Source organism: Lepidochelys kempii, chromosome 8 (assembly GCF_965140285.1).
Source record: "Lepidochelys kempii isolate rLepKem1 chromosome 8, rLepKem1.hap1, whole genome shotgun sequence".
NCBI lineage: Eukaryota > Metazoa > Chordata > Testudines > Cheloniidae > Lepidochelys > Lepidochelys kempii.
The window spans coordinates 1149834-1165009 of record NC_136387.1 but is presented as its reverse complement, the minus strand read 5'-3'; the positions used below and the strand labels follow the sequence as shown (position 1 = coordinate 1165009).

The window sequence follows — 15176 nt, the reverse complement described above, 5'->3', positions numbered from 1 at the left end:
TTGGTGCACGGGGGCTAAAACTCTGGCTGAGCCAGCAAAAGCACCTCCCAGTGAGCGTCACCGGCTGGCGAGACAGCTTCCCACACGGACAGAGCACACAGAGCCTGGCTGCACCAAGAGGGGAAGTCCTACAGGGGCTCACGGACACGGAGTTGTTGGTCCCCTCCCATGCCCTTGTTGGGCTCCATGGAGTCCCACAGCAGTGATGTCTCCGAAAGAACCTTTGGGGCATGTCCTTGTATCACATCCCCAGGTCCTCAGCAGGGTGTGGATCCAGAGCCTTCAGCACCCCAGCACTTGAGCCAGAGAAGTAACTCAGATAGCTGGTAGCAGTAGTAGGCTGTTATCCTCTAGTGGATGAGCCACCAGCACCATAGCACCCAGCACTGGGCTTTCAGGTCACTTCCACAGTAGCTGCTTCACTCCGTCCTGCCGAGAAGGACTCTGAGTTCTGTGTGCAATACCTCCCAGAATTCCCCAGGCCCAGCAGTGTGTTTGCCAGGGGCCACCCCTGCCCCAGAAGAGCCCTACGGGCAGCCCTTTGTGCAGGAGAATGGAAGTGTGGGAGGGTTCAGAGGCAGGTGGATTTGTGAGGAGACTTGATAGAATCATAGAATATCAGGGTTGGAAGGGACCCCAGAAGGTCATCTAGTCCAACCCCCTGCTCAAAGCAGGACCAATTCCCAGTTAAATCATCCCAGCCAGGGCTTTGTCAAGCCTGACCTTAAAAACCTCTAAGGAAGGAGATTCTACCACCTCCCTAGGTAACGCATTCCAGTGTTTCACCACCCTCTTAGTGAAAAAGTTTTTCCTAATATCCAATCTAAACCTCCCCCACTGCAACTTGAGACCATTACTCCTCGTTCTGTCATCTGCTACCATTGAGAACAGTCTAGAGCCATCCTCTTTGGAACCCCCTTTCAGGTAGTTGAAAGCAGCTATCAAATCCCCCCTCATTCTTCTCTTCTGCAGGCTAAACAATCCCAGCTCCCTCAGCCTCTCCTCATAACTCATGTGTTCCAGTCCCCTAATCATTTTTGTTGCCCTTCGCTGGACTCTCTCCAATTTATCCACATCCTTCTTGAAGTGTGGGGCCCAAAACTGGACACAGTACTCCAGATGAGGCCTCACCAATGTCGAATAGAGGGGAACGATCACGTCCCTCGATCTGCTCGCTATGCCCCTACTTATACATCCCAAAATGCCATTGGCCTTCTTGGCAACAAGGGCACACTGCTGACTCATATCCAGCTTCTCGTCCACTGTCACCCCTAGGTCCTTTTCCGCAGAACTGCTGCCTAGCCATTCGGTCCCTAGTCTGTAGCTGTGCATTGGGTTCTTCCGTCCTAAGTGCAGGACCCTGCACTTATCCTTATTGAACCTCATCAGATTCCTTTTGGCCCAATCTTCCAATTGGTCTAGGTCCTTCTGTATCCTATCCCTCCCCTCCAGCGTATCTACCACTCCTCCCAGTTTAGTATCATCTGCAAATTTGCTGAGAGTGCAATCCACACCATCCTCCAGATCATTTATGAAGATATTGAATAAAACCGGCCCCAGGACCGACCCTTGGGGCACTCCACTTGATACCGGCTGCCAACTAGACATGGAGCCATTGATCACTACCCGTTGAGCCCGACAATCTAGCCAGCTTTCTACCCACCTTATAGTGCATTCATCCAGCCCATACTTCCTTAACTTGGTGACAAGAATACTATGGGAGACCGTGTCAAAAGCTTTGCTAAAGTCAAGAAACAATACATCCACTGCTTTCCCTTCATCCACAGAACCAGTAATCTCATCATAAAAGGTGATTAGATTAGTCAGGCATGACCTTCCCTTGGTGAATCCATGCTGGCTGTTCCTGATCACTTTCCTCTCATGCAAGTGCTTCAGGATTGATTCTTTGAGGACCTGCTCCATGATTTTTCCAGGAACTGAGGTGAGGCTGACTGGCCTGTAGTTCCCAGGATCTTCCTTCTTCCCTTTTTTAAAGATTGGCACTACATTAGCCTTTTTCCAGTCATCCGGGACTTCCCCGGTTCGCCACGAGTTTTCAAAGATAATGGCCAGTGGCTCTGCAATCACAGCCGCCAATTCCTTCAGCACTCTCGGATGCAACTTGTCCGGCCCCATGGACTTGTGCATGTCCAGCTTTTCTAAATAGTCCCTAACCGCCTCTATCTCCACAGAGGGCTGGCCATCTCTTCCGCATTTTGTGATGCCCAGCGCAGCAGTCTGAGAGCTGACCTTGATGGTGGGATTGTATTCATGAGAGAGAGACGTACCCGCACCGTGGGGAGCCCTTGCCCCATGTGTCTGCAGCACAGCTGTGGAGTGGCTGGCCCTGGCGGGTTAGCAAACCAGGCCAGCTCTCCTCCCCCTGCAGGATGGGAAAACCACTGCAGAGGAGCCCACGTGGCGTGGGCTGCAGTAGGGGCCAGGGTGGGCTGGGAGAGAGGCCATGGGAGCAGCCTGGGGAGGTGCCCGCAGGAATCCTGGGAGTGCCCTACTCTGGGGCTGGGGATCCAGGTGGGGGCACTTTGGGGACTGATGGGTCTAGTCCATAGCCACGGTGCTCATTGGCTGTTCCACAGTGACACTGCTTGGCCTGTGCAGAGTGCACGGGGCTGTAGCTGTGCTGCAATACCCTAACCCTAACCCTAGGCCTAGGCCTAGGCCTAACCCTAGGCCTAGGCCTGCTTCCCAGGGGCTGCAGGAGGCTCCATGTGGACAGGGTTCCATAGGAGAGTGCCCCACAGCCTGCCATGGGCCGAGGGGCCTGAGACTTGCTTTCTGGTCAGTTGTGAGGCAGGACCTACTTAGGGAGAAGCCCCTGGAGACAGCCCTGGCTCATCCCACTGGGAACTAGGACCAGGACTTCCCACACATCAGTGCAAGTCAGGCTGGTGAGTCGCCAGCTGCTGCAGGAGAGGTAACATGTTGTACAGGCCGTGGGGGCGGCAGGCTCAGGAGACCAAGGGGAGGACAGGGCAATGTCTCGGAGTCCACGGGTGGGAGGCAGAGGTTCCCTAAGAAGCTAAGAATTGGCCAAATCAAATCTCAGAGTGCCCCCCCCCTCCCGGCAGGGCTGGCTGAGAATCATAGAATCATCGAATATCAGGGTTGGAAGGGACCTCAGGAGGTCATCTAGTCCAACCCTCTGCTCAAAGCAGGACCGATCCCCAATTAAATCATCCCAGCCAGGACTTTGTCAAGCCTGACCTTAAAAACTTCTAAGGAAGGAGATTCCACCACCTCCCTAGGTAACGCATTCCAGTGTTTCACCACCCTCCTAGGGAAAAAGTTTTTCCTAATATCCAAACTAAACCTCCCCCACTGCAGCTTGAGACCATTACTCCTTGTTCTGTCATCTGCTACCACTGAGAACTGTCTAGAGCCATCCTCTTTGGAACCCCCTTTCAGGTAGTTGAAGGCTGCTATCAAATCCCCCCTCATTCTTCTCTTCTGCAGACTAAACAATCCCAGTTCCCTCAGCCTCTCCTCATAAGTCATGTGTTCCAGCCCCCTAATCATTTTTGTTGCCCTCCGCTGGACGCTTTCCAATTTTCCACATCCTTCTTGTAGTGTGGGGCCCAAAACTGGACACAGTACTCCAGATGAGGCCTCACCAATGTTGAATAGAGGGGAACGATCACGTCCCTTGATCTGCTGGCAATGCCCCTACTTATACATCCCAAAATGCCATTGGCCTTCTTGGCAACAAGGGCACACTGCTGACTCATATCCAGCTTCTCGTCCACTGTCACCCCTAGGTCCTTTTCTGCAGAACTGCTGCCGAGCCATTCGGTCCCTAGTCTGTAGCGGTGCATTGGATTCTTCCGTCCTAAGTGCAGGACTCTGCACTTGTTCTTGTTGAACCTCATCAGATTTCTTTTGGCCCAATCCTCTAATTTGTCTAGGTCCCTCTGTATCCTATCCCTGCCCTCCAGCGTATCTACCACTCCTCCCAGTTTAGTGTCATCTGCAAACTTGCTGAGAGTGCAATCCACACCATCCTCCAGATCATTTATGAAGATATTGAACAAAACCGGCCCCAGGACCAACCCTTGGGGCACTCCACTTGATACCGGCTGCCAACTAGACATGGAGCCATTGATCACTACCCGTTGAGCCCGACAATCTAGCCAGCTTTCTATCCACTTTATCGTCCATTCATCCAGCCCATACTTCTTTAACTTGCTGGCAAGAATACTGTGGGAAACAGTGTCAAAAGCTTTGCTAAAGTCAAGGAACAACACGTCCACCACTTTCCCCTCATCCACAGAGCCAGTTATCTCATCATAGCAAGGCAATTAGGTTAGTCAGGCATGACTTGCCCTTGGTGAATCCATGCTGACTGTTCCTGATCTCTTTCCTCTCCTCTAAGTGCTTCAGAATTGATTCCTTGAAGACCTGCTCCATGATTTTTCCAGGGTATCTGGAGCTCCAGCCCTGCTCCCCACCACAGCCCAGGAGAGCTCTGCGGGGGTGGTGGGGTACCTGCCCCTCTTGCGGGGCTCCCCCAGTTTGACAAGGCACTAGCAGCAGCTGACAGGCTGGGGGACGTTTTCCTTCCATGGCCCAGAAGTGGCACAACAGGAGGCTGCTGTGTTGGGCCCAGAGAGGGGGAGTCGCACAGCCCCAGCGGCAGCAGGATGCCCTGGGTCCTGGAGGGGGCCGATCTGGCAGCTGCTGGAGCCGATAGACCTCGTCTCCTGGCGAGCAGCCAGCTGTGCAGCTGGGTGTTTACGCTGCAGCATTGGATTGGTTGTAGGGCCAAGGGGGGGGGCCCTGGATTTGAGCTAAACCCTCCATGTCTTTGCACAGCCGCAGGGAGCTGAGCAGAGCAGCTCAGCTTGGGGAGGGGCCGTTACGGGGACCATGCAGAGCTGTTTCTGAAGCTATGCGGGAAGTTTCCCTTAAGGCCCAGGACAAGGTGTCCGGCAGGTCCCGTACGCTGACCATAAGCGAGCTGAGCCAATCGCAGCTTGCGGGAGGGGCAGCTGGAGACTGGGCGATGGTGGGCGTGAGTGTGCGTGAGTGGGTGTGGCGGGGACGGCTGTGGCGGGAGCCCAGTGGAGCCCTGCCTTGGCGCTTGGCCGAACCATTACCCTGCTGCTCGCCAGCGTGGGAAACCTCTGGTCACCAGAAATTGTCTGGCTCCCGGGGGCCGACTGGCAGCTGCTGTTAGCACCTCCTGCCGGGGCTCAGCCAGCTGCTCTGGGGCTAGTGTGTGGTGGTGCAGCCGACCAGACAGGGCGCTGGCCTGAGCTGGAGCACGTGGGAGGCCAAGGGCAGCCCCGCACCGCAGCCCGTGCCTCTGGAGGTTAGCGTGGCCCAGCCCACTCGTTTCCACAGAACGGCTTTGGCTGTTTCTGCCCAGGATTGTAGTGGTGGGGGGAACAGAATGACCCCACCAGTGTCACATGACAGGCTAGATGAGGGCAAACCCCCACAGGTTGGAGCTAGGGCCCTGGGGAAGGGCCCTCGTGACGCTGCAGGCTGGGACTGAGAAGTGGGGTGCAGCAGCCCATCTGAAGGTCACAATCATGTGCTGGAGTCTAGGATCCTCAGCTGGCAGGTCAGGGAAGGCGGCCTGGGTCCTCTGCAGCTTGTTGCTGTTCTTGGCGGCAGAACAGTGCTCCCTGCTGTCACGGGGTCCCCAGGCGATGCTCTGGATCTGCTCCCACGAAGCCAGGCAGGACTCTGGGGAAGTCTCCTCTCTGGGAGCAGCCTGTCTGCAGGACACAGCTCACCCGGCTTCCACCTTCCTGGGTCTGACCTCGGAGCATTCAGCCTCCTCTGCCCCTCCCTGCGCTTCCCACAGCGAGTCCGCTCAGGCGGGGCTCCTGGGGAAGCCAGAGGGTCCTGCCCCCCAACTCCACAGTCAGACGGGACTCTCAGCCAGCCAGTAAAACAGAAGGTTTATTAGACGACAGGAACATGGTCTAACACAGAGCTTGTAGGTGCAGAGAACAGGACCCCTCAGCCGGGTCCATTTTGGGGGGCAGGGAGCCAGACAACACCGTCTGCCCTTCACTCCATGTCTCCAGCCAGCCCCAAACTGAAACTCCCTCCAGCCCCTCCTCCTCTGGGCTTTCCCCTTTCCTCGGGGCCAGGAGGTCACCTGATTCCTTTGTTCTCCAACCCTTTAGCTCTCACCTTGCAGGGGGGAAGGGCCCCGGCCATCAGTTGCCAGGAGACAGAGTGTCAGCCATTTATGTACCCTGGCCCTTTGCTCTGCAACAATTACACCCCCTGCCTTATCCCACCACCTAGAGACTTAAGAACTGCCTATGGGAAACTGAGGCACCCCTACAGTATTCAGAGGAAACATTAAGAACAGTCCCACTTCATCACACCTGCTACCTACGGCAGGTGTGGGCAGGGCCTTGTGCTCTCTCCACACAGGTGACCCTGAGGAGGAGACTGGCTGCACCTGGCCACACGGCAAACTTGAGCCCCGTCTGGGACCAGCCAGGCGTGAGACAGGCATGCCTTGGTTGGGGGTAGGAGTGGCTGGTCTGAACCCCAGAGTGGCCAGTGCACTTCATGAAGAGTTGCCTGGAGAGGCCCAGTGTCACCTGCAATGCCCCCACCATTGATCCAAGGGCTTCCTGCTTTCCAAGGGGGGCCCGGCACATGGGTAGCTGCAGCTAGGATAGTTTTCCCCCAGAGGCCTCACTTGAGTTACTCCAGCCTGACCTGCGTTTGTCATTGATCCGGCTAGTCCTGCCTTGTGCATTATAACTCTGCTCACTGATCTTTGTGCCACTCCACAACCCCCAGTTTGGCCATTAACAGCCTACTGACCCCTGCCCAACTCGTTAACAAATAGGGTGATCAAGGCCAGGTTTAACACCTGCCTGCCTGCCAGATGGATGGTGTCATTCGTTTCCCTGGATTTGAGCAGCTGGCTCAAGGTATCTGTCACACCAAGAGGACGTTATTTTGTACGGGAAACACAATGCTGGCTTGAACCCAACATCCTTCTCTGCCAACTTCCAGACAGACCTGCATGAATGGCTTAACACAAGCCATTTCAGCAAGTGAAACCAACAGCCCCTCTCCTTGTGCCCTGCCACGCACTGCACAGTGACTGCAGGGCCCTGCACACGGGACGGGACCTGCTGGCGCCAGAGGGAATGGCTGGGAAGGATCTAGCCCAACACACAGATTAGCTGCATTGCATGGCTGCAGAAATATACCCAGATCAGCCTGACCTCGGAATGGAGACACAGTATTAACCTCACCCCTACCGCAGCGCATGGACGCACAGCCAAGGGCATGGGTCTTGGAGAAGGCCAAGAGAAGCCGTGTGTGTGCTAAAGAGCCTCCTGGGGAGGAAAAGCTTTTAAAAAACGTTCAGAGACCCATGCTTCCGGCAAGGAAAATCTCACAAGCCCCAGTGAGTTACACTCCCTGCCTGGAGAGCAGCCACTTGAGAGACCAGACAGAGGCCCGTAGTCCTCCTTGGGGTGGGGAGCCCACTGGGGCCTCCCCACTCCATGCAGTGTGTCAGCACAGAGCAGAGGGCAGCACTGCTAATAACCCCCCTCTCAGTGAGGAGGGAGTCTGGCCAGCAGTACTGGTGACCACCCACTTGTGTAATGTACCAGAGGGGGAGACTGGAGATGGTCCAAAGGCTGCGCTCTGGGCACGGACTTTCTCAGGCCCATCTCAGCAGAGGGCAACGGGGGGAAGATATGGTGCATCTGACACGTCCGACCAACCCCACCATTAGGTTACGGCCTGAATGCTGTTTAACATTTTGACATCTGTGGCCACAGAGGCCAAGCAGGTTGGGCCCCATCATGCCTGGTGCAGTGTGTCCGTCCCTGCCCAGAAAGTGCCAGTCTAAGCAGCCTGTGGGTGGGCTGTTAATGATACAGAGATTTAGGGGGTGACTAGGAAGGCGTCAGTCTGGCATGCAAGGAGCAGCTTGTTCACTTGTGGTTGTCAGGCAGCTGTTGGACGGGCCGCCAGAGGGCACCAATACCAGGGATTGCCAGGGAGCTGCAGCCAGGGAGTAGCAAACCGTGACTAGCAATGAAAACACAGAGCAGGGCGGGGTCACAGGAGCTGCTGCTGCCAAGAACTGGAGCATGAGTCACGGTTATGTGCAGTGGCAGCTTTTAAACTAGGTTTCAGCCTGGGCTGACTCCAGAATCCCAGGAAATAGAGGGGGATTTCAGGGATCACCTGATGAAAATAACAGGCAGCAGGTTTAAAAGACATGTAGGAAAGCACTGCTTCAGACATCACACACTCAGTCGGTGGAACTCACTGCCAGGGGATGCTGTGAAGGCCAAAACTATAACTGGGCTAAAAAAAGAATTAGATAAGTTCACCAATGGCTATTAGCCAAGATGGTCAGAGACACAACCCCATGCTCTGGAAGTCCCTAAACCTCTGACTGCCAGAATCTGTGACTGGACGACAGGGGAGGGATCACGCAATAACTGCCCTGTTCTGTTCATCTCCTCTGAAGCATCTGGCACTGGCCGCTGTCAGAAGACAGGACCCTGGGCTAGATGGACCCTTGGTCTGACCCAGTACGGCTGTTTTTAAGTTTTTATAGTGAGAACTACAAAAGGAATGAAGGAAATGCATTTCTAGGGCCCAGAGACTCTAGTCTGCCCCGCTAAACATTACACTGTAGGCCCTGTCCTGTGAACAGACAGGGACATGCTCCGCTTTCAACAGGTGAGTAACCTCATTGGCTGCAAGCAGCACCTGGGGCTGAGGGTGTTTGCAGGACCGCGGCCTTGGGGGGTGAGCCCTTTGTGGTGGCGACCAGGGCTGAAATGATCCATTCTCGGCACCTAAATAAAAGCAGCCTAGCTGTCGGACAAGCTGAGCACTTGCAGCCACTGGGAGCTGGGGGTGCCAGCACCTCTCAAAATCACTTTCCTTTAGGTGGCTAAAGCTGGACACAGGTAACTTGCTTTGAAAATGTTGCTCCACATCTCTGCTCTGTCCTAGCACACGGCTGAGCTCTGTCAGTGCTTAATAAACAGGCAGCAGGTTAAAAACAAGCTGAGAAATAACCCAGGGCTAATCTTTTTAGTTGGGGGCTTTTAGTGGCTGTAGGGAATGAAGCTGGGGGCGCTTTGTTAGAAACTTACAGGGTTTTTAGTTTTTGTTGTCTTTATTTTGCTGTGTTATTTCTTCAACAAAAGTATTACAGAAGGAAAGAGGAAAACCACAATTCTCCACCAATGCACTGGTTTTTTACAGAGCCCTGAGTGCCTTTTGGGGCATTTACAAATACATTTTTTTGCTTTATCATGGGGATAAGTTTTCAGAAATGCAAGTGACAGATTACCCAAAAAACAAAAGAAAAGTCAACTCCAGGCTCAAGCATAACAGAAAACAAATTGCTAGCAGGAGTGGCGCATGCGTCCTTTGAGTCCGAGCCCCGGTCTACATTGCCAGCTTATGTCAGCATACACCCCTCAGCAAAGTAGTGATGCTGACCTAACCCCCAACGTAAACAGCGGGGTGTCAGGAGGGCTGCTACCACCTCCCGGGGAGCTGGAGTACCTATGCAACAGAAGAAGCTCTCCCATCAGCATAGGCCATGTCTTCACTACCTGCTATAGCGCTGTTAAGTATAGAATCAGTGCTGAGAACAGTGAGGCTGGAGAGGTCACAAGAGGAGGAGGAGATGGACTGTGAAGAGATCAGAGTGCTATGTTCTGACAACCAGGGTCAATCCTGGAGCTAGAATCCTCAAAGAGAATAAGACGACGACAGAAACAGTGGTGAGTAGCTGTTGTGGGACTATGCAATCCATTGTCATACGCAGTGTTGTTGTACCCATGTCAGTCCCAGGATATTAGAGAGACAAGGTGGGTGAGGTAGTATGTTTTATTGGGCCAACTTCTGTTGGTGAGAGGGACAAGCTTTTGAGCCACCCAGAGCTCTTCTTCAGGTCTGGAAAAGGTACTCCCAGGGTCACAGCTATATGCAAGGTGGAACAGATTGTTTAACACAAGTAGTTGGCACATATTGTAAGAAACCATTCAAGGTATAGTGGTGTACCTCATCGAGTGCACTAAATGCCCCATTAACTATGTGGGTGCAAACAATCACTACACTCTTTAATGAACTCATACAGGAAAATGATAAATGACAAACACCCCATCGCCTCACAAAGCAATCACTCCATGTCTGACCTCTCAGTCCTTGTCCTCTAAGGAAACCTGCACAACACGTTCAAAAGACAAGCCTGGGAGCTTAAACTGAGAACTTTGCTAGACACTAAAACTCACGGACTGAACAGACACACTGGATTTATGGCTTATTACAACAATCTGTAACCAAAGAACCCCCTCTTTTTGTCCTATGACTGCAGAGCAGTTAACGGGCCACTCTACCTTGAATGGTCCCTTACCTACGTGCTAACTAACTACTCATGCTAAACAACCTGTTCCACCTTGCATTTTGCTGTGACGCTGGGAGTGTGGTCCCCACATGTGAAGAGCAGCTCTGATAAGCTCGAAAGCTTGCCTCTGTCACCAACAGACGCTGGCCCAATACAAGATACTAGCTCCCTCACCTTGTCTCTCATGCAAACCATGACAGAGGTGTGGATGTTAGGAGAAGTAGTAACATGTGTGACAGAAGCACTACCTGGTGAACGAAGGGTTAACCTCTGCTTGTACTGGAGGGGGACAATACATGGTCTTCTCCATGAGGAAGTGCGAGGTAGAAGCCATGTGAATAGAACCAGTGAGGTGGTTTCCCCGGCTCCCGAGAGAGAGAAAGCCATCCACTTTGGTGAGGGGGAGCAGGACACTTCTCCAGTCCTCTGCTGTTCAGCATGTTCCAGGTGATGCTCCTTTAAGAGAAGGGGGGCACCGTTGGGGCCTATAGAGTCCATGGCCCAGTGTGTAGTGACAGCAGTCCCCCTCTCCTCTCAGCCGAGACAGCGACCTGGCAGTAAGGAACTGGCTGACATGGCAGGACAGAACCATGCCATAGCCAGGAGTGAGGAGAATAAAGGAGAAACCCGTAAGTTATGGAGCCTGTGAGAGGGGAGCATGAGCAGAGATCCCCTGGCAGCAAAGGGGCCGAAGGCCTTGGTGCCATATGGAAACCACACATAGAGAGCTGGCAATGGGGCCCAGGAATGGTGGAGCAAGCTCTACAATTCCTCAGGCCCTACACCGAACTCCAGCCTGCTCTGCCACTAGCAGAAGCCAAGGGTCCAACGAGGCAGAAGATCTAGGAAGGATGGAGACACATGAACTTCCAGGGTTTAAATCAGGACCACCAAACATCCGGCCTGCTGTCCAGATCCTGCCCACTTTATGTATTTCTATATGTGGCGCGTTCATATTCTCTAAAATCTCATCTTTAAATTTACAAAAGAGCAAGTTCCTGGCTGCAGGGCCACAACCTAAATGTGAGCGGTGTAATCCGTGAAGCGATGTCTGCCTGAGTGTGCACAGAGCCTGCAACCTGACTCAGCACAAAAGCAAAGTCCACTGTCCCCTAGGAATCTAACTGGACTATCAGTTTTTAAGGCTAGTGATGACACTTCTGTGTCAGCATTAAGTATGTTATCACTGATGGTTTGAGTGGCAGAAGGGGATGGGAATTTGGAGTTGCTGCAAGGAAGGAAATGCAGAGAAAAGAACAGACACACACACACTGGGAAGAGGGAGAGAGAAACAGAGAAGGAAGAGAAACAAAGGGCAGAGACAGCCTTGGGCAAAGATTGTTCATGGAGTGAGGAGTGTGACAATAGGCACTGCGGATATAACTAGCTCCAGGTTTAATTCAAAGGCGATATTCTCCCCTCGATCTCTGCGCAGACCGGGCTCCTGCTGCCACTCCCCTGTGCCCTGAAGGGTCAATATGCTCCTGAATTCGCCCGGCCCATACAGTATAATGGCACCTAGCATTCAGCCCTTTCCTCCGAGGGAGCTGGACACCCCTGGCCTAGCGGCGTTGAGGAGCGAGGCTGGCCGTACACCCCCAGTGCTGGAGAAGATCCCAGCTGCCGGTGCAGAAGTACCGGCAGCCCTCGGGAACACAATCACACCTCCGAAGAGGGGCACGCTGCTGCCAGAGTCATTGTACCAAGCGCCGAGCCAGCAGCACCTGGGCCATCCGCCGGGCGGGCCGGGCCGGGCCGGGCCGAACCGAACCCCACCCCCGCGCGTCCCTGGCGGGTGCCCCCCGCCCCGAGCCGGGACTCGTGCGGGGTGAGCGCCTTGCAGGCCCGCGCGGCCCCCCGCACGCCGGCCCCCCGCACGGGCCCGGGCGAGCCCGGCTCCCGGGGAGCAGGACCCGCGGCCGGCTGCGGGCAAGGATCGCGGGCAGCCGCCGGGCCCCGGGCCAGCGGGTCCCGCCCGCCGGCCGCGGGGCAAGTGAGGACGCGGGCCGGGCCCGGCGGGGCAGGCCGGGGCCGGGCCGGGCGCGGGGGCCGGGCCGGGGGCGCGGGGGCCGCGCGGGGGGGGCAGGCGGGGGCGCGGGGCCGGCCGCGGCCTCCATTTTGTTGGCGCCGCTCGGCAGCCGCGTGCGGGCCGGGCCCCGGGTGAGGCGCGGGCGAGGAGGCGGAGGCCGCGGAGGGGGGGGACGGGCGGGGCCGGGGGTCCCGGGCCCGGGGGAGCCGCCGCGGGGAGGCAGCAGCGAGCCCCGGCGGGGGCCCCGGGCACGAGGCGCTGGAGGGGCCGCGCGGCGCTGATTGGCCGGCGCTGAACCCCGAGAGTCGGGGGGGGGGAGGGGCCGGCGGGCGCGCGCACTGGCGCGGGCGGGATGGCGGCCGGCGGGCGCGCGCACTGGCGCGGGGGAGGGGGAGGGAGGCGGCGGAGCTGCGGGGCCGGGCCGGGCCTGCTGGTTCTGGGCCCGCGCGGGGGCCGGGCGCGGGAGGGGCAGGTAGGGCCGGGCGCGCGGGGGCGCGCGCGCGCGCGGGAGGGGGGGCGCGGGGGGGCGCGGAGCGGGGGGGCGAGCGGGCGGGGGGGGCCGCGGAGCGCGGCGGTCCGGCCGCCCGCCCGCCCGCCCGGCGGGGGGAGGGGCGCGGGCTGCCATCTTGGAGCGCAGGCCCGGCCTGACCATTGTGCTCTGCTCGCTCCGCAGGTCGATGCCCGCGGCGCGGGATGGAGCCGGCCTGCGACGGGAGCCGGCGGGGCGGCCTGGCCCCCTTCGCCGGCCCGCGGGCCCTGCCCGAGCGCGCGGGCAGCCCCGGGGCTGAGCCGCCCCATGGCCGCCCGGGGCCGCTCCCCGCCAAGGCGGCCTGCGGCCAGGACCCGGCCTCCTGCTACATCCCGCTGCGCCGGCTGCAGGACCTCGCCTCCATGATCAGCGCCGAGGGGCTGCCCGGCGCCGCCGCCGCCGAGCCCGGGCCCGGCGCCGGCTCCCCGCCGCCCGCCCCCGGGCCGCCGGCCGCGGCCAGCCCGCCCCCGAGCCCGCCCCCGCCCCTGCCCCCGCCGCCCGGCCTCGGGGCCCCGGGCGGCCCGGCGCGGCCCGGCGCGGCCGCGGAGGGAAGCCCCGAGGCCGCGCTGCGGAGGAGCCTGGCGGGAGCCCCCTGCCGCCCGCCGCCGCCCGAGCCGGGGGCCGGGGCCGGGGCCGGGCCGGGCGGCGGCTCGGCGGCTCGCCGGCACCCCGAGCCCATCTCGGCCCTCCTCTGCTCCCCCGCGCCGCCGGCCGAGACGCCGGGCCCGGGCGGCCGGGAGCCCGGCCTGGGGGCGCGGCCCGAGCGGGTCGAGCTGCGCCCGGTGCCCGGGCCCCCGGGGCCGACACGTGGGAGAGCGGAGCCGCCCTGCAGCGCCGCGGACGGGGCCGCCCAGGAGGATCCCGACCCGAGCCCCGGCGGCCTGCGAAGCGCCGCGCGGACCCCGGAGCCCGCCGCGCGGAGACAGTCTGTAAGCAGCCCGTGGCCCCGATCCACCGCGCCCGGGGGGAGCGTGCCGGCGGGGCGGGGCGGGGCGTCGGGGGCGCGGCCGCGTGCGGGTTCCCACCGCCGCCGCCTCTTCACCCCGCGGCGTGGCGGGATGGAGGTCGGGGCCCGTACAGGTAGCGCGGAGCTGCTGCCATTTTGCATGGCGCAAAGTCCTGGAGGCTGGCAAAGGAGAAGCCCTGGGCTCCCCTTAGACGCCGGAGGAGGCTCCTGCCTCCCGCCGGAGCTGGCGTCTCCGAGCTGCCTGCGTCCGCGGCAGAGGTTTCAACGAAGGCCTCGCTGCAGAATACTTCTCGGTCGTGATGCGTGAGCCGGGACGAGCCCAGTCGGCCTCTTAGGGCTTAGGCTTGGTTTGCAGGCCCTGACCGTTTTTTGGGAACAGATTGTTTTACTTGTAAACGGAGTGGATTTGATCTGGCAGTCCTGGAGGTCATGGATACTGGAACCCGGTGGTGCCATTTTTAGTCTCTCTCCAGTGTGGAAGGGTTCTTAAAGCGTTCAAGTTTTTTGAGATGTTAAACTAGTATAAAAGCGGGATTGATATAGTTGCTGGCCTCTGGGGTTGTTTCTCCCTGTATGACATTTTAAAGATTGGAAATGCCCTTTGCAGTGACAAACTTTATTTTCAGATACAGTTTTTTTGACATTGCCAGTAGAGTTATCTCCTTATAAAACCTGAGAAGCTGGAGATGGAAAAGAGCAATTGGACCAGCTAGTCCACCCCTTACAAGTGCAAAATTGTTCCCTACAGTACATTTTCTAGTGCTTTGTCCAGTCTAGTTTTAAATAACCCAAGCCATTGGATTTTCCTACTTCATGGCTTAATAGAGCTCTCTGCCAGGAAGTCTCTAGCTATTCAGGCTACATTTTTCCTTTCTAATTTCATAGACTCCAAGGCCAGAAGTGACCACTGTGATCATTTAGTCTGACATTCTCTATAACACAGGCCAGAGAACTTCCCCCAAAAGAGTTCCTAGAGCAAATCTTTCAGAAAAAGATCCCATTACTTTTGGTTACGTCTCCTTGATTTTCAGAGCTCCCTAGAAGCAAAACTGCTTTAAATCTTCCTTTTAAGTTCCATAAGTAGTTGGATGTGTGTAACTTCGTTGTTGTATTTTACATGTGCCATCTATAATTTGTAGGTCACTTTCCTTCATTTCTAAGTGTGTTTGATAAATAATTGCTGCAGTACTAAAATGTATTATTCAAATTGCACATGCCACTCTTTTAATTTTTTTAAGAGCATTTGGCTAAAACTTCC

General features: G+C 57.1%; 1 protein-coding gene across 9 annotated transcripts in view; it reads left to right on the top strand.

Annotated features, from left to right (window-relative positions):
- The first annotated feature begins 12647 nt into the window (after positions 1-12647).
- NSD1 (nuclear receptor binding SET domain protein 1) overlaps positions 12648-15176 on the top strand; it is a 136776-nt gene continuing 134247 nt past the window's right edge. For all 9 annotated transcript variants that reach the window (XM_073355114.2, XM_073355112.2, XM_073355111.2 and 6 more), the window contains exons 1-2: positions 12648-12894; positions 13096-13880. In XM_073355114.2, coding sequence (XP_073211215.2) covers positions 13116-13880 — 765 coding nt within the window. In that variant the 5' untranslated portion in view covers positions 12648-12894; positions 13096-13115. The remainder of the gene's footprint in view (positions 12895-13095; positions 13881-15176) is intronic.